This window comes from Lissotriton helveticus, chromosome 3_1 (assembly GCF_964261635.1).
Source record: "Lissotriton helveticus chromosome 3_1, aLisHel1.1, whole genome shotgun sequence".
Classification (NCBI taxonomy): Eukaryota; Metazoa; Chordata; class Amphibia; order Caudata; family Salamandridae; genus Lissotriton; species Lissotriton helveticus.
Window position 1 is genome coordinate 333088190 of NC_136061.1, and position 26379 is coordinate 333114568.

The following is a 26379-nucleotide window of genomic DNA, read 5'->3' on the forward strand; positions in this document are numbered from 1 at the left end:
CAAAATATACTCTTTGAACTTGCTCACGTTTATCCTCCTCTTTGACTTTTTTCAGCGCTTATTTAATCTCGTGGAGGGCGCATCACAGCCTAAAAACCCCTGAAGCAGTACCCGCTTTCACACTGCACACCACGGCAAGCTTCTCACACTGTCTACCAGTGCCAACATTTCAAATTTCCTACAACTTCGGGTTTTTCATCCAGCCCACTATATGGGCTTCTCATATTTCCTACCAGGGCCAGTTTTCTCATTGTGTCTGCCAGTAGTAGCTTCTTGCAATGCCTCCCAGTTGCAGCTCACTTATTGTTACCTATTAGTTGTAGACAGGAACATTTTCCTTGTTGCCCCTAAGAGCAGTCATGCTTCCCTTCCCACTAGTGACCAGTGGCATCTCATCACATTTGCTAAGAGTGCAAGTATGTGCATTGCTCATCAGTGCCAGCTCCTATTACCGTCTACTAGGACCAGCTTATCAGACTGCCACCAATGCCATATTTTTACATTAGCATAAATGCCATCTTTCTGTGCTGCCCTCCAGTGCCATCTCATCACCCTGCCCTTCAGCACCAACTGCCTATTTTATCTGCATGTACCAAGTCCTCCCACTAGGATCAGCTCTTAACACTGTCAGCCAGTGCCTCACTCTACATAGCAGTGCCAGCTCCACAGCCTAGACACCAGTGCCACCTACTCCCTTGAGCCACCGGTAGGCATCAGATCAGCTCTGGAGAGCGCATTTCACACTATGCGATAGAAACCATTCACCTTGCTACTGCGACTGTCAACAGGAGCGTCAACCAGACACCTACGCCTCAACTAGAGTGCATGGTACCGCGGTACACACAGACATAACTTTGCTTGGCACCAAGAAATCCACCAAATGAGAGCTAATGACACCTGCACCAAAAGGTGTAAAGCTCTGTAGCCTTGGACCAAACCATTGAGCACTCGTGCCCCCTTGTGCAGCCCGATCACAGGGACTTGAGGCTCATAACGTGAAGGACACGGAGTCTCCGCACTCAGGGACAGGGTCTCTGCACTTGTGGCGGAATTTCTGCACTAAGCACTTCAGTGCGGAGATTCCATCCGAGTGCGGAGACTCCGGCCTGAGAGCGGAGAATCCACACTCGTAACTTTACGAGTTGTATGTCCCTTTGTAAATCATGCCCCATAGTGTGCATGGTCACAGCCAGGCTGTTGCCTTCTTAACCCTTGAATGCTAGGTAGCAGAAGATGCTATTTATTGAGAGACTCAACAGCTGAGGGACAAAGGAGATGATACCCCACAAATTACCATTACCTTTGATGTACAACACTCACTGTGGGCACTAATTCAATTACCTACATGGGCACATTGTATACTTTGGTGGTAAGTATATGTAGCCTTGCACTGTGTGTGGGAACACCTGCTCTACTCTAGTGCTCAAGTAACTCTCCTCAGCACTGTGCCACATTCCAAATTCAACTTAGCACCCTAGCATTTTACATTCTAAGTTACTACGAATTTGGTTGACAAAGGCTGAAAGCAAACTTTGTAACAATCTTAACTTTCCTGCACAGTTGTCATTCTGCTATTTATTTGTTTGAAAGACATTCACAGGGATAGTGGAGGAGGGAGGAGTCCATTCTAGGAGGGGGCAGCAGTGGCGGCCGCCACAAGCAAAGGGTTGTGGGCAGTTGCAGGGAGCATGTGAGAGGGAGCTTGCAGGTGGTGCGGAGGTAATAATCATTTATATTTTAAAAATGAACATACCGTAAGCTGCCAGCCGCTTACCACATCGTGTTGCGCCTCCATCTTCTTCCACCCAGCATACACAGGGACAGAATCCCTGTGCAATCCCTGTGCTGCTCTCATGGTATGAGACAGCGTGGGAATAGGCCTGAGTGGGGTGAAAAGACGATCCGCTAGGGACAGGGAGCTGTTGTTTCTCTAGCCCGGCTGTTCAATAGAGCCGGGTTGGAGAAGTGCGCATGTGTGTTTGGCCAGCGTGAGATGGCCAGCCAAACACACATGCGCACTTAAAAGGGCACATAATACTCCTCCTCCCCCTCCTATGCCCGGCCTGTCCTCTTCCCCCATCCCAGCACTGGCTCAGAGATGGCAAACAAAATATAAAAAGATAATAGTACATTGCTTTTTTCATCTGCTGGTTCTGAGCCAAAGGGGCGACGATCCTCCGCCATTGTGGAGGAGCCGCCCCGGAGGGGGGGAGGGGGCAGCAAGCTTTTCATGGGGTCACATGTCAATACAATGTCAATTGCTAGTGAATGAATGAATGAATATTTCTTTATTTGGTTTTTTAAAATTTGAAAAAACCATAAAAGCATTATCAGAAGTTAAAAACCAGATAATTCAATTTTAAAAATGGTTACAGATCAGTATAAAACGCAATGTCCGAGGGGAACAACAGAGAACCCTAACCCTAGTGTCTAATACATAGTAAAACTGAATCTATCTAAAACAATTCATTAAGGGATTATCACAAATTCATTCGGTGGCTATAAATACATTTCAGAAATTTAACTATGTATTTAGAGATCCATTCCGTCTCTATACACTAAAGGCGTAGCAATGCTGGACGACATCTTCTAATACCCAACACTTTTAACAAATTGCTAGTGAAACTGCTACCATGGACTGAAAATCACTACTGGAGACTTGGACAGACATGCATATCTGAAAATCTTGTAGAGCTGGGGATAAGCCAGCACTATTACACACCACCCCTGCCTTTGAGATTTCAAAGCAACAGATCAGCTAGGAAACTAAGGTCGACTTTAAACTGCTGTCACTGTTAGTATGCTTAACTTCAGTGTAGCAGCTACATTTCAGGTATACTTTTTCACAAAAAGCATCATAATAATTGCAGCCATAGCCTAAAGCAGATCACCTGCACCCAAGCCTGTTTCCTCGATGCAAAGATTTCTCAAAGTATGGAGAATGGGAGGTCTACTAATGTGCTGGTCAAACAAGCATTTCACACATCCTTGGTATACTTAGCCCAAGCCACGCCACCGATGAGCACCACAAAAGCAGCAGAACAGAAAAGGCTGCAACAGCTTTAGTATTTATGACAAAGCCCAGGTCATTTTATCCCAGTACAAAGTTTATCCCATGCAAATCTTTTTTCTCTGAAGTTCCCCAAGTCCGCCGATGGCATCACTAGGAATGAACGTTTCAATGATGAGTACACTGGTGTGAATGGGGCGCCTCTTCTCCCATGCTACTCCCTCAAATCTTTATAGGTTCGTTTGAAGAAGCCGCACTGCAAGAAAGCGGAAAGAGAAACCAGAATGAACGAGGAGACATGCATGAAAGCCGTACAAATTGTTAATGCCCAAAGCCAGATGCTGTACATTTTCCATATTTCATTAAAACATTCTGATAACGTTTTGCTAAGGCACAGAGGTGACAGTTTCAAGTGTATTCTTCCTCATGCGGACTCAATCGATATTTACCATTGTTCATGACAAGGTCAGCTCGTCATAAGCACAGCTCCAGTGTACTGCATGATAAGCTGACCTTGTCATGAGCATGGAACAGGTTAAATGTAACACCATTACATGCGCTTAAAACAATATTATAAAAAATACAATACATTATTATTATACAGGTACAATAAAAACGGCAAGTGACTGCATCGTGATCAGAATCTGAACGGCTCACAGCTATGTCAAAGTGCCTAGCGGTGAGCTGCCTCACAATATTTGCCCAAACTTTTTGTCAGAAATAAGCATACATTTTGTAAATCTGGCTTGCACGCTTGTGTTGTTCGAATTCAGCCCCCCTATAACTGCTTGTCCGCTCGTGCGTAATGATAATTGATTATACAGCTGACGTCATGCATTTAATAAAGCCAGCAATATGAATAGACATGGAGTAACGCTTCCTTGTCTGTGACATAGAGCCTGCACATTTCATTGCTGTCAGTTTGGCCAATGTTGAATGCGCGCCAAATCTATGTAGTACAAATGTGCTCTTTACGGTTTTAGAACAGCAGGTGTCAAGGTACGGTTGAAGTTTTAAGCTGGTATAATACTAATGACTTGCCAGGCATGGCTCTTTTTTGGTAATGTGGCTTTATCCTCCAAAAAGAATCGATACCCGCATGACCTTCTTCAGAGCTCCTCTGAAGCATGTGGTCGTCAGTGGTGAGACCACACATTCTCCACCCGTGAAATGATGGAGCGATTCCTCCAAGTAGTGATGTTGAGAAGGACCCTTGCATTTGAAGATCCTCTCATGCCAAGTGAGTGAATCCAGGGTGTCTAATTGTGCTGGGGGTAGCCTGTGGCAAGCTTTTAAAAATGAGCTCCTACTCGCTAGGTCTTGTTTGGTCAAGCCAAAACTCAAGACGTACTTGAGCCGGAGATGTGCAGCTCGGGAGTCTGAAGATATATCTATAATAAACCTTGCCTATTTCCAAGTCTAGGAGTGTGGATAATTTCCCTCTCATGATTTCAATTCCATATGTAATAGCGGGACACAATTTGGCTCGCATAACTTTTAGGAGATAAGTGAATGAGGGGCTGCAATGGCTGGACTAGCCCTAGAGGGCACCAGGCGTTTCCCCGGTGGGCCGCAAGGGTGGGGGCCGGTTTTGGGCCCCTGGTGGGGTCATTTTTGTTACACGGCCATTTTTGCAGCATAGCTGAAATATCACCCCTATAACAAAATCGGCCAAAATCGGCCCTGGCAAACAGCTTGGCCGCACCTCCAAAGCCCCGGGGGGACGGCCTAGCACTTTGCCAGGGCCTGTTTTGTTTCCTAGTCCGGTGCACATTTGATAATGTGTGGAATGCTGTTCTCAGTGACAGTGCGTTGGATATCATTAATTGCCTGTGGGGTATAAAAGAGCCCCTAGTATAAAAAATGATTGCCAGGTACCTGTACTTTGATACGTTTTCCAATTTTTTACCGGTGAAGTTCCATGCACCAGCAATATTAGATTTCCTTGCTTTGTTGAGGGTCTTGTTTTTGCCAAGATTAACCGGTAGTTGGTATTTGATGATAAACGCATGCAGTGTACCGAGAAGCCTCTGGAGACTTAGCTGTGTTTTACTAAGTAGAGAAAGGTGTCAGGATAGAGTAGGTCTGAAAATGGCCGCCACCAAGCTTCGGGGGATGTGCATTGACCTGGTCGAGGTTGGTTGAAATGTGTGAGCTGTGAAGATTAAACAATACGGGGGTGAGCACACATCCCTGATCGAGGCCGAATCCAAAATAAGCTTTACATGACAGCTTAGAACCGGCTCCTAATTGTACATGAAGCCAGGTGTTTGTATACCGGGACACGGTCGCTCTTAGGAGGGTCAGTGGTATACCTAGGTTTTGTAACTTTCTCCATAGGAGATTTCTTGAAACTCCATCAAAGGCAGCCTTGAAGTCCACAAAGAAAGCAGATGAAGTTGATTTGGCTACGAAGGTCCTTTCTATGCAAGTGGTAAGTGCTAAAATGTTGGCAAGTGTACTAGATAATGGGTGGACACCTGCCTGGTTAAGAGGGACGATCTTCATTGTGCTTGCCCATTCAGCCAAGTTCTGGAGTAACAGGATTGAGTTGTATTTAGCCTCGTAAGGGCTATGAGTCGATATTATACAGGATAATTGCTTGCTCCTCTTTGTATATAGGATGAATTATGAAGCCTCTCCAGGACTCTGGTACTGTACCTAGGTGCTGAATTGTGGTGTATAGATTAGCCAGCACTGCAGACCAGAACTGAGGATTGGCTTTGAAAAGTGCCTGCAGCAAGCTGTTCGGGACTGGAGCGCCCCCCAGGTCGGCTTTCTTAATTACTTTCAGTATTGGTTGTTCACAGTAGGCTCTAGGGGGCCTCACTGCATGACCAGCCGGGGCTTTCTCATCTCATCTGACATCATACGTTTCGTTCCTCTGGCCAGAAACCCTCAAAGGGTGTTGTGTACTGACCTGGTAGGTAACAACTGACCCAGGCGTCCTCATTTATGTTCGAATTAAACTCCCTGGTTGTGCCTAATGGCTAAGGCGCTCGACCTCGGACCTGGGGATCTGGGTTCGAGTCTCGGTAACGACGCCAAAACCTCCTGTGATTCTGGGCAAATCACTTAAACTCCTGGGGCCTCAATTATGAGGCTATGCGTCACTTTTACGCCGCTGGTGTGTCATTTTCTGTGACGCACCAGTGGCGTAAAAAATGTGCCTTGTTGCACTATATTTACAAAATGATGCATCTAGGTAGATGCGTCACTTTGTAAACCCCTGTGCCACATTATACCTGCGCCAGGTATAATGTATGCAAGGGGGCGTATTGACGCAAGGAAGGGTCGTAGAAGTGACGCAGTGAAATCTATGAGATTCCACTGCACCACTTCTAGGACGCCGTTGCGTCAAAATCTTGCGCCTGCCTCACAGTAGGCGTAAAACTGACCCAGGCCCTTTCACATGGGGCTTGTCCCATGTGAAAGGACGCATTGCTGGAGTTGCGTCACTTTTGTGACACACTCCAGCAATGCGTCACTTTTGTGCTTACAGATACGTCAGAAATACTGACATATCTGTAACTCCTTGCACCATGATGCGTCATACTGTAAATATGACGCATCATTAGTGGTGAAAGGGGGGCGCAGTGAAAAGTGACGCATCGCTGTTTTCACGCAGCGATGCGTCACTTTTCATAAATGAGGCCCCCCCCCGTGCCTAAAAATGAAAGTGTGTGTCCTCATGTAAAAACGTAACTGGTGCTATGTAAAGCGCTCTCTGATACCTGATTCGGTTCGGGTCTAGTTCGCGCTATATAAAACTCTACATAAAAAAAAAATGTCATGAATCAGCTACCAAAAATCTTCTTTTATTGGCATGCAATATTTTTCTCTTGTACCTTTCTTGGAGCGCCTGCTTGGTTATCCAGACCTCTGTTTTATAGTTGTTCCTCATGCGTCCTACTTTGCACAATTGTGTTGTACTGAACGGATTTTTCTTCAACTCGAGGAACTGTTGAGGCGATTGTTTATCCACGTTTGTTTATAACCTGCTATCTTCCTGGTGTTTTCTGTGATGGGATCGGACACCAGTAGCAGACTGACAAGCTGCTCCCATACTGTGATGCAGTCACTCTTTGTGTGATTGCAGACTTCTGGCAATTTACCGTGCTAACGCGGGATTACTGGTTACTAATTATCTTACCAAATCCCATTTCCTGTCGACTGAATCGTTGGTACCTGTCTTGAGTAAAAGGTAATCTCGCAGTAAACAATCAATTTAAGAACTTACACCACTCTAAATGACCACTGACCAAAATTAAGTTTTAAAGATTTAATATAAAGTCAAAGATAACTGAAGATACAAACTTCTCAAAATGAGATTCAAGAGGTAGATCGGTATCACTATGAACATGAACTTTTTGAATAGTCTGAGTCTGAAAAACAGAATAATCAGTACAAGTTCGAAAACCATCAGGGTTGCCAAAATGGATACAAGTTGCAACCTCAAAGTCATTACAGAAAAGAAAAATTAAGGTTAGTCTGTCCCTACACTACACTAAATGACATCCCTACTTAGCAAGATCTTTACCCTCTAGGTGTCAGCCGTGGTGACTTCCTAAGAAGATCACGCACTTCTCTTTGTCTCTTCTCTGATAATGGGTCTCTCCTGATCAGCCTATCTGCCTACCCATCCGCTTCCTTAGGCTCCCAAAATCATCTGCTCTGCTCTCCTCCCGGGTCACTTTCCCTAATACCAAATCACATTTCCAATAGAAACGCCCCTTGGGACGCCCCTCACGTGGTACATCTTTCCGCGGCAAACTCCATGATGGTACTCTTGAAGACCCTCGTTATAGTTGACCTTGGTTCCCAGGCTCCTTCTTCCGTGCGCTGATACCCCCTGAAATTCCTGGAAACTCCTACAGGCCTGCGCAAGGCGCCACTGAACAAAGTCCCTTTCATTCGAGCTGATTAGGACCCTCGCACCTGCATACAGCTCGTCCTGCAGTGGGCCTCAAATTCCAGACTTCACCATATCTTAGGTCATAAAACACTCTCAGAGCTCCATACTGGACACCTCACGACCTCTCCTCTAACGAGCACATGACGATTTAAACTACATGACATTATCTGTTCTGGCCTACTTGATTTACATGCAGCAGGTTCCTGCACTCTTAAAACGTTAACTTGATTTAAACAGCAAACATTCTTAACTAGCATACGTTTCTAAAATAACACATCTATAAAGCATATACTTTTAACCCTAAGTTCAATAGTACATTTTGAAAGAACCATGTCAACTTTATCTCACATTATTTTAGCAGCACGTTCAGGTTTGCTGTGAATTGCCCTAAGGCCTACACAAAATACTGGAATCCAAAGTTACATTTAATTTGGACATGACTCTTTTTAACATGAGAACATGAGGTTTTCACATATATTCCAACATTTCTACATTTAATCTCACACCGTTATAATTATAGTTACTCTACTTAACATTCTATACGTTTCACTACTGAATATAAACCACTCTGTATATTTCACTCCTGGATATAAAATACTCGTGTGCAAAACATGTTTAAACTAACTACGTGCTTGTAAATATGGCGTACTTATACATTTTTTTTCAAACTCGTGCTCTCTCAGTCCCCCCTTTGATGACCTTCAGGGGTCATCATCACCATGACACTAAAATGTAGAACCTTTAAAGTGAAGACAGGGCAGTACCACTTCTTTTCATACTCTCTAATGCTTTCAGACTCTTATATTGAGTGTCCTGCATCGCTGTCAACTCTTCTTCCTGTTTCTTCATAGCTCTCTGTAACCTATTTGCTCTATACCATTGATACAAACGCACCAATCCCCACAAAGTGATTACACAAATCATTACTATGATGATGGGCTTCAATATGTACCAAACGATACCCTTTCCTAAGTTGGCAAACCAACTTCCAACTTTACCCATTCCATGACCTACTTTTTCCCACACATTTACCTTTGCTAGGTCCTCAATTTCGTAGTGTATGGCAGTGATGTTTTGTATATACTTCTCTAGAGGCTTTGAATTGTCTGGAATGTAAGTACAGCATTCCTGGACCTTCAAGGCCCTACAGACTCCTCCCTCTTTTGCTAACAGAACATCTAAAGCAAGTCGGTTCTGAAGAACCATTGCCCTAATCGATTGCATCTCCCCCTCTATCAGCATCAAGGATCTTGCAGTACTGGCAGACAGTCTATCTACGACTGTAGCTAACCTCCTGATCTTAATGTCATTCATTATCAATCCTAAGAAAGGGAATGCAGCACCTATTACATCTCCAACTACTTCTGCTGCACCCAGCCCTCGCTTCCATCTAGTTGATATTCCTTTCTTAGGCGTGTCTAAATTCTCAACATGATATATTTTAGGAAAGACAACAGCCAGATAGCATGATCCGTACCAATTATCTGGTAACTTCACATAGGCATATCTTCCACATACAAAATATACATTTGGTATTGCTTGCATCCCTTTCATGAAGTTCTTAGAGTAGTACTCCAATTGAAAGGCATGTTCACAATTTACTTGTCCTACATAAACGTTTTCATAATAGGAGTAACTCTTGTGAATGCACAGTTTCCCCCGTTTCTCCTTATCCAAAGCAATTGGACCAATACTACCTTTTCGTTGTTGTGCCCTTTCCTCCTTGGTCCAATCTGTTTCTCCTTGTCCTGATGCCTTCAATATCTTCTGCCTCCTGTATCTAGTATCTACCTGAGCTATAAACTTTTTCTCAACTTCTGATATTTGACAAGTCAGATTGTTGATTCGAGCATGTGAAGTATCTAACGTTCTCCATGGAATAAACCATTTGTGTAACCTGTCTTCGCTTTTGTAGTAGTCCCATTTGTTCAAATGCTTGAAATTCGGAACCTCTGGCAATGTCGAGTCGAAATTCGAGAAGTAATACTCAAATCCGTCTCGTCCATAAAACATACTTAACAATAAACTGCACGTTATCCCATAGGTCAACGGGAGATGATGATATTTGATACCCTCCTCCACCGAAATTGGTAATTGCATACAGACATAGCAATCCTTTACTTCCATGGCATCAACATATTCATAAAGCAACTTAGCATAAGCATTTGACTTGTAATTCCCCTGTGACTCATCCATGTGTAACCTTTTTACTTCTGCATCTAACAACGCTTTGTCTTTCTCATTGATGTTTCCCTTCTCCTTAATAATGGTAGTTCTCGGTGTTGACACTCCCTTATCCTCCTTAACTATGGTTCCATCCCCTTCGTGTCCCGCTAGGAATGAAACAGTTACCACTAAAATTATAAGAGAAACCACTACCCCTAAAAGTATAACAGCTATACATTTTGCCCTGCGGTTCGGGTTGCCAGCCTCCATGTTCTCAAACAGTGTAGTTTTCGACTATCTTCCAGCATTCACTTCCTCTTCTTTTCAAACAAAGTCTTTCTCTCTTGCAATGTCTTTCTTGGAACACTTGGAAGCTTGACAATTTGTTTCCGCAAAACAGTTCAAAGTCCAGTAAAATAGACAACCCTAGCCCTTCTCCATCCGCTAAAAGGAAACCCCTACCATTTTTTTTTTTCTTCTTCCACTCGGCGCTAGGTTATCTTGCAACAATTTACAATTTCTTTTCAAAAGTCTTATTTTCGTCTGAAGTTATGTATGACTCAAGGAGTGACACTACTTCTTCATAAACGTCCATCCGAAGTATCATTCCCTCAGGTTCTGGACAGTTCGTACCACACCATGGAAAGTCAACCTTTTCTAGGATTATTCTCCTTATTTCGCTCAAGACCAGTGGACGGACGAAATTGAGAGTTAGCGTTTTTTCAATTTCCAATCCTGGTACTATCAGTTCTATATCCACAATTACAAAGGGGTCCGTTCTAATCAAGATCACTTTCTTCACCTTTCCAGTTCTGCGCCCCTTTGAAGACATTCACAATATGGTATTAGTCCACAACAATAAGCGCTCCTAGCATTTCTACTACTCGCTCAAGCATTTCCAAACGAAGAAGAGTTCCCTCCAATATTGGATATCGTGAACAGCAAACTGGAAACTCAACTGTCTCTAAAAGCAATTTTCTTATTCCACTCAGAAGAGCAGGATGAACGATGTTGAGTGTCAGCAACCTTTCGGTTTCCGCTCCTGGCAGTAGAAACTTTATTTGCACTGTGATGATCGGGTCAGTTCTGATCAGTTCCACTTCCCTGATCCTCCCTGTTCTGTGTCTCCCAGACATCTGCAACGAGGTAGGTCCAATCGGGAGTAGAGTATCTTCTGCTAGGCACTCGCACCCTACTTGATCTTCTAAGACCCTCCTCGGCTTGATCCTGGATATCTTCTTCTGGATCTGAGTCTTCGGATATAGGAGTAAGCGTTTCTTCTTGGGCCGACCTCAAACTTAGCCTTCTTCTTCTTGCTGGCCAAGTGGCAGCTCCAAGCCTTATTCTCCTATTCCTTGTCCTCCCACTTGGTTCTTGGTCGCTCCGATACGGATCTGAGTCTGAGTCGTATTCACTTCTGCTCTCTCCTTCAGTTGCGTCTTCTGTCTCACTGCCGTCCTGCCTTCGCTCTTCTTCTGAATCCGATGCGTTCCCAACTTCTTCCGACACCTCCTCAGCTGCCCCAATCCCTTCTTGCGACTCTTCTTCCACTTCCGGGCTTTCGTCTGGGATGGGAGCTGTTCCTTCTAGAGGTGCTGGAACTCTTCTAGTATGGGATGCATGGATCCAATTTGGCAGCCCCCCGCACTTCACCGCGGTGTTCGTGATCAGGATTACCTGAAAGGGCCCACGCCAGCGAACATCTAGGCAGTTCTTCCGGACGTGCTTTTTAACCAAGACCCAGTCCCCTGGGTTCAGGTCATGACACAGGTTCCTCGCTGCTGGAACTTCAGCCGCATGCACCTGAAGGGACACAGAATGGATGGCGTCAGACAGTCCTTTACAATAATCCAAGATCAGATCATCTGTAATATTCAATAGAGCAGTAGTTGGAACTGTAGGAAGTCTCATGGCCCTCCCCATCAGGATCTCGTGGGGAGAGAGACCTGTCCTCCTATCAGGTGTGCTGCGCATGCTCATGAGCACCAATGGAAGAGCATCTGGCCAACTCAAAGGTGTGGATGCCACTACTTTAGCCAACCTATTCTTCAAAGTGCCATTCACTTGTTCCACAATTCCTGAAGCTTCTGGTCGATAACTACAATGCAGCTTTTGATCGATATTCAGTGTGGAGCACAACATCTTCACTATTTCGCTGTTAAAATGTTTTCCTCTGTCCGATTCCAAAGAGGCAGGCACCCCGAAGCGCGGTATCAACTCCCTGAGCAACAATTTAGCCACTGTGAGTGTATCGCACCTACGTGTAGGGTACGCTTCAACCCATCTGGAAAATACGCATACAATCACCAACACATACCGAAGGCGATTGACTCTTGGCATCTCGATGAAGTCTAGTTGCATTCTATTGAAAGGCCCCCCCGACCTCCCAATGTGACTCAGTGTGACTGGTGTTCGTTTGCCTACGTTCAGTTGTTGGCAGGTAACACATCGCTTACATACTGATTCTGCTGCTATTCTGAATTTCGGGCAATACCAAGTCTGCCTAAAAACTCTCATCATAGCATCCCTTCCTAGATGTACTGGACCATGTATTTCTCTCGCCATGGGATTAGCTAATTCTTCAGGTAACACAGCTCTCCCATCTGCTGAAACCCAGAAATCCATTTCACTTCGCACACAACCTGCTATTTCCCATGCCTTTTTCTCTGTTTCAGGTGCGTTCTCCTGCATTATTCTTAAATCCTCCCAAGTGTCTACAGTTTCTAACATCATACTTAATTCAGTCTTTTCTTCTGCACCTTCTATTTCCACCTTTGAGAAAGAATAACTTTGTTCCGCACAATAGCGTGCGACTTCATCAGCATATCTATTACCTTGTGACACAAAATCTGTATTCTTAGTATGAGCTACACACTTCACTACTGCAATGTCAACAGGACCTTGTAATGCTTCTATCAGCAATCGCACAAATTCTCCATTTCGAATGGGCGAACCAGAGGAGGTCATGTAACCCCTCTGAGACCACAACTGCCCGAAATCATGAACCACACCGAAACCATATTGGCTGTCCGTGTAGATGGTGACTCTCTTTCCATTTCCTGCTATGCAGGCACGAGTTAGGGCAATAATCTCTGCTACCTGTGCGGAATGTACTCCTTCCAGGCAAGCGGCTTCTACAACTCCAGTAATGGTACAAACAGCATAAGCTGCTCTCAACCGACCAGTATCGTCTCTTAAACATGAGCCATCAACAAAGTAAATTTCATCGGGGTCAGACAATGGCTCATCCACTATATCTGGTCTGGGTTTCGTGCATAGTTCAGTCACATCAAGGCAATCGTGGTCTTCACATCCTTCGCCTTCTATTACCGAAGGTAATGGCATCAAAGTAGCAGGATTCAAGACAGAGCATCTCCTGAGAGTCACGTTTTCTGCGGCAAGTATAACTTGCTCATAACGCGTGAGCCTGCTATTGGTCAGATGCTGCGTCTTCGTCCTGGTCATTAACAATTCAACTGAATGCGGTACATACACCACCACTGGATGTCCCATTACAATACTTTCGCTCCTTTCAATGCTGACACCCGTTGCAGCAACGGATTTGAGACATCCGGGCAACGCTGCGGCTACTGGATCTAATGTAGCCGAAAAGTATGCAACTGGTCTACGGGCATTACCGTGGGTCTGTGCCAAGACTGACAAAGCACATCCCTCTCTCTCACAGCAATAGAGTGAAAATGACTTTTCGTAATCTGGCATTCCCAGAGCCGGAGCACGACATAAATCGTCTCTCAGCTGTAAAAACGCCACCAGACATTCTTCATCCCATGGTACCGGATCACTCACCTCCTTGTGCGTCAGTTTCTGTAAGGGCTTTGCTTTCAGTGAAAAGTTAACTATCCACTGTCGGCAGTAACCCACCATTCCTAGGAACATTCTAACCTCTCTCTGAGTTGTAGGCACATTCATTTTCATTATCGCCTCAATCCTCTCTGGGGACACCTTACGTTTCCCTTTTTCCAACCTGTGCCCTAGATACTGTACCTCTGTCAGACAATACTGCAACTTGCTCGGAGATACCTTATGTCCATTTTCAGCTAAATGATTCAGTAAGGCAATTGAATCTACTTTACAAGCTTCCTCTGTTTCTGACGCAACAAGTAGGTCATCTATGTACTGTACCAGAACCGAGTTCTGTGGCAGTACTAGATTCTCAAGATTCTTTTTCAACAACTGATTAAAGATGGATGGACTGTCTGTGAATCCTTGTGGGATTCGACACCATGTTAAAACGCGATCTTCCATTTTAAACGCAAAAAGGTACCTGCTCTCTTCATCCAATGGGATTGAAAAGAAAGCCTGACAAAGATCTATCACTGTGAACCATTCTGCTTGACATGGTATTTGAAACAATATTACTGATGGATTCGGTACCACGGGACAACATGAAACGACTATGTTGTTAATTTTTCGTAAATCCTGAACTATCCTAAACTTCCCGCTAGGTTTCTGCAAACCCATAATCGGGGAGTTACAAGGACTGCCCACGATTTCCTTCAGTATTCCCTGCTGTATCATTGACTCGATCACAGGCTTTATTCCCGCAATCGTTTCCTGGGACAATTTGTATTGAGGCGTTCTTGGAAACTCAACATTTGGTTTTACCAGAATTTTTACCGGTTCTACCCCTTTAATCAATCCTATATCTTCTCCTGTGAAATCCCACACCTCTGACGCCACTGCATCTCTTAAGTCTTGTGGAAGATCTTCTACAGTCAGAGTAGGATATAGTTCTACACAGAATTTTGAATTGGCCACCTTAAAGGTAGCATCATCGTCGGTAGTCTGTACCTCCACTCCTTGTGGGGTGCAGTATATGGTGCAATTCAATTTGCATAACAAATCCCTACCTAACAGACATACCGGACTCGAGTCACAAACCACAAACTGATGTTCGTTCATGTGGTTTCCAATTTTCACAGACACTGGTTCTGTCAAGGGACTAGTCATTCTTTTATTTGCGACTCCTACCACTTGAATTGTTTCCCCTGACATTGGCAAGTCTGGAACTACCGCTGATCTCAGAGTCGAACGAGTAGCCCCAGTGTCCACTAAGAACGTAGTGGGACACCCTGCCACTTCTGCCTCAACAAATGGCCCTCTCTGATCCACTTCTAGAACTGCCCCGAGGGTACAGTCTTCTTCACTGCTCACCCGTTGTCCTGTCAATGGATCAATGTAATAACATTTTTCTTCCTCGATAAACAGAGGCATTTGTTTAAAGACCTTTCCTCCAGCTGCTATCTTCGGTGGCTGTGGGAATTGGGCCCGTGGAGCCGAAGTCCCCCCTTTGGCCACCTTACTGCTTGGGACTGTCACTTTTTGCACTGGGTCTTCTTGGACCTGCTCTTCTACTTCTAGCTCTCCGTTTTCAGGGTTAAAGGGACACTCGCGTCGCCAATGCCCCACCTGATGACACAGATGACACTTTGTCGTTTTCTTTAAAGTGGCAAAGTCTATCTTAGGTCTCTGCCCTTCTTCATTATCTTTGTTCTGACCATTTGGTTTTCGTCCCATCCCCTGCTTCTGCTGGCCACCCTTCCCAGCGGACTGCATTTGCACCACCATCAATTTCTCCTTTAGATTCTTGGCTTTAGAATCTATCTCGTCACTGCAGTACCTCGCATATCGTAAAATCTCATCTAGTGGTTTGTTCTGCCAACAGATTAAATGTTGCTGTATCATCAAACAAATATCAGGTCTCAACCCCAAGACAAACTTTGACACGAACTGCCCTATGTCTTTGGGATCCATTACATCTAGTCCACTGTATTGCTTGAATGTTTTCAACAATCTTTCATAAAACTCGTGAACTGTCTCCTTGGGTTCCTGCCTTGTTCGGTCTATTTTTACCCAATCTATGTCCTGTGGTGGTACCTTATCTTTCAGCCATGCTATTACCCTTTCATACTTTCGCATGACAATCTCAGATGGTCCATTTGTTCGAGCATCCCTCAATGGTTCAGCATTTGGCCATTCGACACTAGTCTTACAAGGGGTCCATAGATCAGATGGGACCACGATGTCAAACAACGTGTTCAAATCTATCCACAGTACTTTCGAGATTTTAACGAACCTCTCTACCTGCTTATACCATTCGACTGGATTGTCCCGCAACTTCGGAAATGAGTTGGTAAATGCGGCTAAGTCTCCTCTACTCCAGGGCACATGTACATAATTTCCATTTGATATTTCTCGCAAAGGGAATGCCTCCATCTGCATTACCCTTCCCTCAGGGGTCATCACATTTGTACTTCGCCTAACTGTGCCCTTTTTCGACCACCTTTCTTCCCATTTATCCAGTTCTCTCCACACTCTTATCCCTGTTACCAACTCTCTTATGTGTGTTTTTAATCCAGTAGTTCTCTTCTCATCTAGATCTTGGTCTGCGTACTGTAATCTGTGGTTGCTCTGCAATGCCCTTGTCCTAGACAAATCCACGGCATACTTGTCTGCCAAATCAGTCAGTTTTTCATGAAACGCTCTAGCTTTCCTAGTAATATCCTTTGCCATGAACAATAACTCATCCTGTTCATACAATTCTATCCTTTCCAAAGGCAATGTTCCATCTATTATCTCATCAACATCTGATTTTAAACTGGTAACATCAAGCCTTTTTGCCTTTATTTCAGCTTTCAAGACACTCAATTTAGCTCCTTCATCCGCATCTCTCCCATCCCAGCTCCGAGATCTACGTTTAGGTATTGGTGAATTATAGGGAGTCCTCCCCTGTTCCCATCTCTCTAAGTCCCATGCCTTTCCATCTTCTCGGGGTGGGTGGTGAAACACTCCTTCATGCCTCCCAGCCTCTCTCTCTCCATCCTGGCTAGTTTCACGGGATAGAGGGTAAGAGGTTCTATTACTCCCTCTTTCTTCCCTACTTCCCTGTGATTCCTGATTATTCGAGGCGTGGCGGGACCTATCGCTGTTCTCCTTTCTCCAATGTTGAACGTCTTCCCCAAGTGTATGATGAAGGCACCTAAACCTATTCTGAAAAGCCCGTACCGCCTCATCTCCTCCGTTCCCCCAGAGACGGGACATTTCCTCACATTCTACAATCTTAGTATTTTGTTCCGGCTGTTCTCTCTGATTTGTAGGACATGCATCCCCTCTATTCTCTTGACTTTGGCCTTCCCGGCTCTGACTACTCTCGCTGGCCCCACAATGAGATACTGTCCCGTTTCCCCTGCTTTCCCACTCTGGTTCCGTTCTTGTCCTGTTACTCGGAGATACTATGGACCCGTCCCATTCCCTCAAATCAGCTCTTAACTCTGAAAAAGATCTTGGCCGCGGTCCCCTTAGATCCATTGGTCCTCTCGGACCTCCCTGTTCTGAATTGGGACCGACAGTTGTGTCTAATGGGGTGTTCCACGTTACCGAACCTGGTAATTGTTTCCATGCATTCGTCACATTATTCCTCCTTTCCATCTCAATCCTTTCCCTATCCAATTGCCTTTGTTGTTCCCCTCTATCTCTCTCAGAATTATAGATCGAAACTATGGGTCCTATGGTAACAGGCACTTGAAGAGCGTCTGGCAATCCCACAGACTCAACCCTTTCTGTGGTTGGCGTTTTCTGCACCACAAACCTTCCCACTACACTCTGTACAGTGTTGTTTGGAGGTGTTTCTCCGCCTTTGCTAGGTGTCCATTCCGATATAGGGAGTGGTGTATATCCCTCTATCTCATTCCCATCTTCCCTTGCGAGCCCTCTATCTTCTATCAATCCCACTCTCGGAGGTGGTCTATCCATTAACAATCTGTTTATCAGATTGTCCTCCGTCTCGCTTTCCTCGTCTTCTTCCATGAGGTTTCCTCCTCCTGACACCTCCCTCATCGGATACATTTTCTCCACCTCAATAGTCTGTACCCTCCAACGCTTTTCCTCCTCATCCCATTTGGAATCTCGCACTGCCCTTACCGATCGCGTCAGCCTTTGTTGACGCCTGTTCAAATTTCGGTCGTGTGCAGCCTTAATCCATGCATTAAGAGCCTCAAACTGTGTTGGTCTAGGTGAGGGTTTCAATGAGGACATGGTTGCTTTTAGCCGATGTAACACCTCTAACTTAAACGTTCCATACTTCGGGAACTGCATTTCCTCATTTCCTTCCGTAAGCTTATTCCAAGCCCCAATCCACAATATCGTATGCAGCCCTACATTCGTTGCCATATAATGAGCTGGCGTACCCTCTGGGGGAGCCTCTTCCCCGTAATAATGTTCACTTCGTTTACGTTTAAAAATCCCTTTCAAACACTTAAAACACTTCATGATTTCTCTTTTCTCCGCGTTTGTTTACTTCCTGATGATATTCCACCAATCTCAGCCCCGTTCTTACTAACTGGCCTATCCGTACGCGGCTTTCCTCCGACGTCACTCTAGCCGCCCAACCAGAGCGCGGCTCTAGCTAACGTCACACCAACCGCTCAATCAGAGCGCGGCTCTAGCCGACGTCACCCGTCCCCCTTCGCAGCAGTTCCCCTCCTTTCTCAGCTCGTCTCCTCGGTCATGCACGCATCCCATTCATACTCTGAAAAATGATTACTTCCGTCCAAGCGATCACCTTTCTTTGACTGTACGCCCACAGTCTTTCTGTAGTTGTCACCCTAACTTGGCGAAATGTCTTTCCGATTACTTCCAGACAATCGCCTTCTCCGATAGGTTACTCACACACAGTAACTTTCGACCAGCGTCCGTTACTCATACACACACTCTTACACTCCCCCTATCTTGGATCCACGGCGGTCAATGGTACCTCGTGACCTCCGTACTATGGTCGACAACTACCCTGGATGTTCGATACACCCAAAACCACTTAAGCTCTGGCCTGAACTTAAGATTTCACCAGTTAACCCGTTTACCAGGTTACCAGTTTACCAGGTTGCGCGCGCTCACAACCTTCTCTCTTTCACACTACAGGCATTCAACTCCGCAAGACATTACAATACAAATACAACACAAAACACCGCAATCTGTTCACGCATGACCCTTTTTATACTCACTCTCCGATACTGCTGCTTTTCTCGCACCGCCTGCACCTTTCGGCACACGATTCTTCCGCTGCTCGTCTCTCGGCGTCTCGGGCCTTGGGGTAAACTAACCTCTCTAGATTACCTTCCTCAAGAAGATAACCATCCTCACTACCAACTGCTAACGCGGGATTACTGGTTACTAATTATCTTACCAAATCCCATTTCCTGTCGACTGAATCGTTGGTACCTGTCTTGAGTAAAAGGTAATCTCGCAGTAAACAATCAATTTAAGAACTTACACCACTCTAAATGACCACTGACCAAAATTAAGTTTTAAAGATTTAATATAAAGTCAAAGATAACTGAAGATACAAACTTCTCAAAATGAGATTCAAGAGGTAGATCGGTATCACTATGAACATGAACTTTTTGAATAGTCTGAGTCTGAAAAACAGAATAATCAGTACAAGTTCGAAAACCATCAGGGTTGCCAAAATGGATACAAGTTGCAACCTCAAAGTCATTACAGAAAAGAAAAATTAAGGTTAGTCTGTCCCTACACTACACTAAATGACATCCCTACTTAGCAAGATCTTTACCCTCTAGGTGTCAGCCGTGGTGACTTCCTAAGAAGATCACGCACTTCTCTTTGTCTCTTCTCTGATAATGGGTCTCTCCTGATCAGCCTATCTGCCTACCCATCCGCTTCCTTAGGCTCCCAAAATCATCTGCTCTGCTCTCCTCCCGGGTCACTTTCCCTAATACCAAATCACATTTCCAATAGAAACGCCCCTTGGGACGCCCCTCACGTGGTACATCTTTCCGCGGCAAACTCCATGATGGTACTCTTGAAGACCCTCGTTATAGTTGACCTTGGTTCCCAGGCTCCTTCTTCCGTGCGCTGATACCCCCTGAAATTCCTGGAAACTCCTACAGGCCTGCGCAAGGCGCCACTGAACAAAGTCCCTTTCATTCGAGCTGATTAGGACCCTCGCACCTGCATACAGCTCGTCCTGCAGTGGGCCTCAAATTCCAGACTTCACCATATCTTAGGTCATAAAACACTCTCAGAGCTCCATACTGGACACCTCACGACCTCTCCTCTAACGAGCACATGACGATTTAAACTACATGACATTATCTGTTCTGGCCTACTTGATTTACATGCAGCAGGTTCCTGCACTCTTAAAACGTTAACTTGATTTAAACAGCAAACATTCTTAACTAGCATACGTTTCTAAAATAACACATCTATAAAGCATATACTTTTAACCCTAAGTTCAATAGTACATTTTGAAAGAACCATGTCAACTTTATCTCACATTATTTTAGCAGCACGTTCAGGTTTGCTGTGAATTGCCCTAAGGCCTACACAAAATACTGGAATCCAAAGTTACATTTAATTTGGACATGACTCTTTTTAACATGAGAACATGAGGTTTTCACATATATTCCAACATTTCTACATTTAATCTCACACCGTTATAATTATAGTTACTCTACTTAACATTCTATACGTTTCACTACTGAATATAAACCACTCTGTATATTTCACTCCTGGATATAAAATACTCGTGTGCAAAACATGTTTAAACTAACTACGTGCTTGTAAATATGGCGTACTTATACATTTTTTTTCAAACTCGTGCTCTCTCAACCGCATCGTACCATTATCTCAGAAAAGATTCAGGTATTCCATATTACCCTCTTTAGGTTATCCAAGTGGGCATCTTCCATCGGTGAGTTTGCCACACTAAAGGTCTTTGTAGTTATCCGGAGATCAATTATTTGGGGCAAATTACCATACTCTGGCTGATAGTCTGCACTGTAGCTAGCAATTTATTTGAATAAAGCGAGGTTCGATATTGTATAATCAGTGATTGTATTTATAGTTGAGCTAAGGTACATGCAGACTTGTGGCTGATCATCCTTAAAGTGCCCATTTAACACTCTTAAACCAAGTGACATACATGATTCGGCCATCTTTTCTCCCGTAGCATCCCTGTGAGTTCTCTTTAGAGTTGCCTGTTCCGCGATGCCACTCACCGCGACTTTCATAGAGACGCTTTCGTCGTGGCTTTACTGGGGAAGCACATTTAAGTTGGTCACCTCTAATTAGAAGATGGGAGTCATGATGATCGCTTATTAGGTTGGAATAAAGTACTCCAATTTGGCGACTTGTACTGTATTCACTACGGCTTGGGTGTATATATACGTTGACTCCTACAAGAGGCGTGTTTTGTGGATATGGCCAGCCAGTAAATTTTACTGCTTGCATCCAGTTTTCTTCAAGGTCCACTTTTGTGACAGTTATCTCGAGTTTTAAACTTACATAGATTTCCAAGCCTCCTTTCAGCCTCCCCTTAGGGTTTGCACTAAAGGCAGGGTAGTGAAATTACAAAAAGTAATGTAATGGCCAAGCCTCCTACAGTACAAGTACTTGGAAGCTGTGCTAGCAAGTGATAATGTTGCGGTCAGTCAGATAGGAGGATAGTCCTCCCACATTCCATGAGCAGATGTTCAATGACTCTAGGAGGTCCAACTGTGCGACAGCGGTGATTGTTGGGGCTATCCATGCTTTGGGTGCATTTGATAATGCTGCTGCGAGCCAAGACCAGTCAACATTGTATGTCATGCGTTCCCCTTGTGGTTTTTACTGTGAAGACATCAAGTGAAGCTCTTCATTGTCTCCTTGCTGCGTTTCACAATTAAAAGCTGGTTACTACCGTTCCTAAGGGTTTTGTAGACTTTAATATGGCCCTCCTACTCTTGGAGATAGTGTGGCAACATTCAGATTTGATGTGTCCTCTCCTTTTTATTCATTCCTTACATCATCCCTTTTTGTTCTCTCCAGTATGCCACATTCCTACACTCCCATTGAGGTGATATCTTAATTGAGTGTAGTCCATGGGCTGCCACAGTGAAATTATTAGCATGAATAACTCAGGGGCGGCCCATGCAGGGAAGAACGGTGGGGCGAGGTGGGGGACTCGACAGACAACGATGAGGGAAAAATCATTATTTATTTAATTTTCCCTCATCGTCGTATGTTGAGTCCCCACTTACCCCACCACACCGCTGTTACCTGCACGGGCCAATCCTGGAACAACTAACCTGTGATTTTATACCATAATGGCTTAACTGATCTCTGTGACAGCCTGTGCCATGTCAGGGGATGAGAATGTGACCAATGTTGGTTTTGTTTGCTCTAGGCTTGAATAATTCTATGGATATGAGGTCTGTGGACCACATGGCATTCAAGTTGTCTTTCTAGTTGTAAATCCTTGACTATTAAAGGGCTCCCTTGTATTTGTCGCTTCTTGCAGTAGACCTAATGAGTCCCATGTTTTGTGGTCTACTATGGGTTCAAGGCCACACATGTAAAACTTGGTGTCACCTACTGGTATCCCCTCTTCCATCATGAGCAATTTTCCTAGTACCACACCCATTTCAAACATGTTTGGAGCTTTTACTTGAATCATTTAGGGTTTTACCCACTGGGCAGTTAGATCCAGCTCTTGAGTTGTTGTAGAAGCCGCCCTAGTTTCACAGGGGGTAGCTTCTCCACCCTGTGAAGGACTTGGGTGTTTGTCATATGATAGTTGACAGGGGTGTGATCGATATTCCTGACAAATGCTTATTGAATCTCTGCTCAATGACTTTTTGTGCTGGAAGCATGGTTCTAGAGTGGCTACCTATGCATATGTAAGCCTGAGACACTTGGGCCCTGCAGTTTTTCCATCCTGGGGGAGTAAAGCAACTGATCCTTTGTCCCAAGCATGATCCGGCTGTGTTGTGCTCTTATGATGATCATGGGTGGCTGCTTCTGTTGGCCCTACCGGGTCTCCTTGAGATGATATAGTTTTCATTTCAGCCATAAGGGTATTTAGGACCTCCGGGAGAGTACTCAGTTTTTCCACAATGAGAGAAACAGGGCCTGATGGACGGTCCTTATGGTGTCGATTGGGAGCCACCTGCAAATCTTACAGAGCATGCATACGATGTGAGAACAGGCGGACAAGACTGCGTTTACCTGTTTCTGCATAGATGGTGACAAAGTTCCAGGCGTGGTCTGTTGGGGCAGGGGAAGGGCTGAGTTCAGCAGGCCACCAAGTATCATCCCATGGCGAGGTTTTGTTCCCAAAGATGAGGACTTAAGTCTTGTCTGTGTTAAGCTTGAGACAGTTGTCCTTCATCCAGTCGGTGATGTACATCATACATCTATGGAAGTTGGCTCTGGTGGTGGAGGGGTCTTCTGACAGTGAGAGGGTAAGCTTGGTATCGTTGGCATAGGAGATGTTGGTGAGTCTGTGCAATCTGATGGTGTTGGCCCGGGGGTCATGTAAGTGTTTAAGAGGGTAGAACTGAGGGATGATCCTTGGAGAACAGAGCAGATAATCTTCTTGGGTTCCGAGGTAAATGGTGGGAGACGGATTCTCTAGGTTCTTCTGGTGAGGTTTGAGGCGATAATTTTGAGGGTGTATCCCTAGATTCCTATTGGTTGGAATCTGTTGATCAAGATATGGTGGGAGATGGTATTGAAGGTGGCTCACAGATTCAGAAGGTTGAGGGCTGCTGTTTCACCGAGGTCCAGTAGTTGCATCCCTGATGTCGTCAGTGGCTGCAATTAGGGCAATCTCAGTGCTGTGGTTTGCTCTGAATCCAGATGGGGAGGAGTCCGGGAGGTTGCAGTGTTCCAGGTGTTCAGTGAGTTGCTGGTTGAGTGCCTTTTTTAGAATCTTTGCTGGTAAGAAGAGCAGGGAAATGGGACGGTAGTTCTTCAGATCTTCTGGGTGAATGGATAGTTTCTTCTGGAGGGGCCTCACTTTAGGAATTTCTTGAGCTCGTCACTAATTGTCCTGCTCCCCAGGTTGAAGATGTTGTGAGTTCATGGGTCCGTGGGTGCTCCGGAGTGTACGGAGTTCATAATGGAGATTGTGGCTTGAGTTGTGAGAGGGTCCAAACGAGTGAGCAGGTGTTTGGGATTTGTTTTCCTGGGTGTGAGTAGGCTGATGCTGTTGGCAGTGGGAGTTGGGGTTTGAAGTAAATGTAAATGTAGGTGTACTTATATAGCGCAAACCTGTCACCCAAAGGGCATCCTGGCGCTTGCTTAGGGAACCCGTCCTGGTATTCCCCTGTGAGAAACCCCGGCAGGGTGTCCACAAGGTGAAAGCCAGGCATCCCGCCGCGAGGGGCCGTAGTGGAGATTAAGCAAGCTATTGCCCAGAGTTGCAGAGTGTGACCCCGTGATTCGAGTAGGCACCGGAGCGAGAATTGTCGAGTCCGTGGAATTTTGAGCCCGAGACCCGCCGAGGCGGGGAATCGAACCCTGGTCCACGGTCGATCTCAGCTTCCGGGTCTGCCGCCTCTAACCACTGAGCCACGCTTCTCCATAGATGGCTGTGAGCTTGTCATGGAAGAAGTCCACCAGGTTGTCACACATTCTTGGATGGTGAGGAGCTCTTTGCTGTGTTTTGTGCTAGCTTCTAGACAGTCTGCTAGAGCATTTTTCTTTGTTTCTCTCACAAGACGGTGGTCCTTGTTAAGTGGTGTTTTGAAGGTGGTATGATCTCCTGTCTTTTGGCTAGTGCGCCACTACCTTTAAAGTTATTGGCAGTTGTGTTTGGAGGATTTCAGCTCTGCGGTGAACAAGCTGGCTCTTCTGGCCAGTACTTTGGATTTTCCTGGCTTGTCGGGGTTAATTATGTTGGCATATTCTGTGATCCACTGGGAGAACTTGTTCCCAGCCTGTTCTGGGTCAGATGGTGTGTTTTGGAGGTGGGAATCAAGAACGTTGTTCCACTTGTCTTCTGACATCCTTTTCCAGATGCTGGGTGTCGAGGTGGGGGGTGTGGTGCCAGTGTTGGTACATCCTGAGATGGTGAAGTGGACACTGTAGTGGTCAATCCAGGAGAGTTGGAAGACGTGGCTGTACTCGTGGGCCCTGCGATGTGGCTGAGATTGACAACAAGTTGTTGGAAGCTGATGTTGCTCATGCTTTTCAGGAGGTCGATTGTGTTGGTGTCATCGGGGTCATTGAGGTGGAAGTTGAGATCTCCTAGGAAGATGTAATGCTTGGAGTCGATGGCCATCGGGATGATATGGTAAGGGATGGCATTGCAGGATCTTGTGCATGTGATTGCGGTGGTGTTTATGGGAGAGTTCCTCTGATGGTGCTTTTTCAATCTATGTGAAGTTGGAAATTGAGAAGCTCCATTATCAGGTTTGTGTCATCTGGGAATTTTGTGCAGCGGATGGTGTCCTTGTAGATGATGGCAATTCCACCTTCATGTTTGTTGATTTGGTCCTTGGTGTGCTAACTTGTAGCCTTCAGGTGTGGCGATAGTGATATCTGGCAAGGAGGTGGGGTTCAGCCAGGTCTCTGTGAGAAAGTTGATGTCCAGGGTGAGGGATGAGATAGTATCCAAGATCTCCATGGCATGTTTGCAGAGCGATTGTTCGTTGAGTAGAATGCACTGGAGTTGTGCTATGGCAGTCATGGTCAGTATGAAAAGAAGGAGAAAGCAGTTGAAAACGAGGAAAAAGCAAGGAGAAAGCACTCATAAAATGGGGAACAAATAAGGGGAAGACAGGAGCAAGAGCAATGCAGCATCACCGGAAGAGCTGGGCCTGGGACCTGGTGATTTGGTGGTGTTTTATATTTTTAAATAGTTTTTTTGCTTTTAAAGTTAGGCTCCAGTAAATCCTAGGTGAGCTAAACAGAAGCATTAAAAGTACAGGGTTTGTAGAAACATGACACACTTTCTCCTCTTCCAGCAGCGGCACTTTCCTGAAGTCCACCATTGGGTTTGACGACGGTTTCTGACGCCACTTCACACCTATGCACCTGGCTTTGCTGAGATACATAACTTATGTACCATGGTATCTACAGGTGGCGTGGCTCGCCATCCTCTGTCTGCCATGGGGTTTCTTCAGGGTCCACTGGGAAGGGTCCTTAATCTTTAAAACTCTAATAGCGACTTACACATAGAGTTGTAGGGAGCCTGGGGCCGTGTTCCCACCCTGCATGCGTCCTCCATGGGGTCCCTATCTACTCACCTTGGGTGGTTCCTTGGGTTTCCAGTGATTCTACGTCATCTCAACATTGACCTGACTCAAGTCGTAGTTCTTATACCACTTTCTTAGTATATGGTTTGGTCACCCCCCTGGGACCCTCTGTAGCGCTTGCCAGGGGTGCTAGGTTCAGAAAGGGACAAACAGTGTTGGTCAGACGATGTGGTAACCGCATATCGCCACTGGAGGGAGCCTGGCGGTTGCGGAACTACATTCCCCAGAGG

At 45.3% G+C, this 26379-nt stretch overlaps 1 protein-coding gene across 2 annotated transcripts in view; it reads right to left on the bottom strand.

The window, feature by feature from the left end:
• Nucleotides 1-2269: 2269 nt before the first annotated feature.
• Nucleotides 2270-26379, bottom strand: part of ITGAE (integrin subunit alpha E) — an 844898-nt gene continuing 820788 nt past the window's right edge. For both annotated transcript variants that reach the window (XM_078679953.1, XM_078679952.1), the window contains one exon: nt 2270-3266. In XM_078679953.1, the coding sequence (XP_078536079.1) occupies nt 3225-3266 (42 nt within the window). In that variant the 3' untranslated portion in view covers nt 2270-3224. The remainder of the gene's footprint in view (nt 3267-26379) is intronic.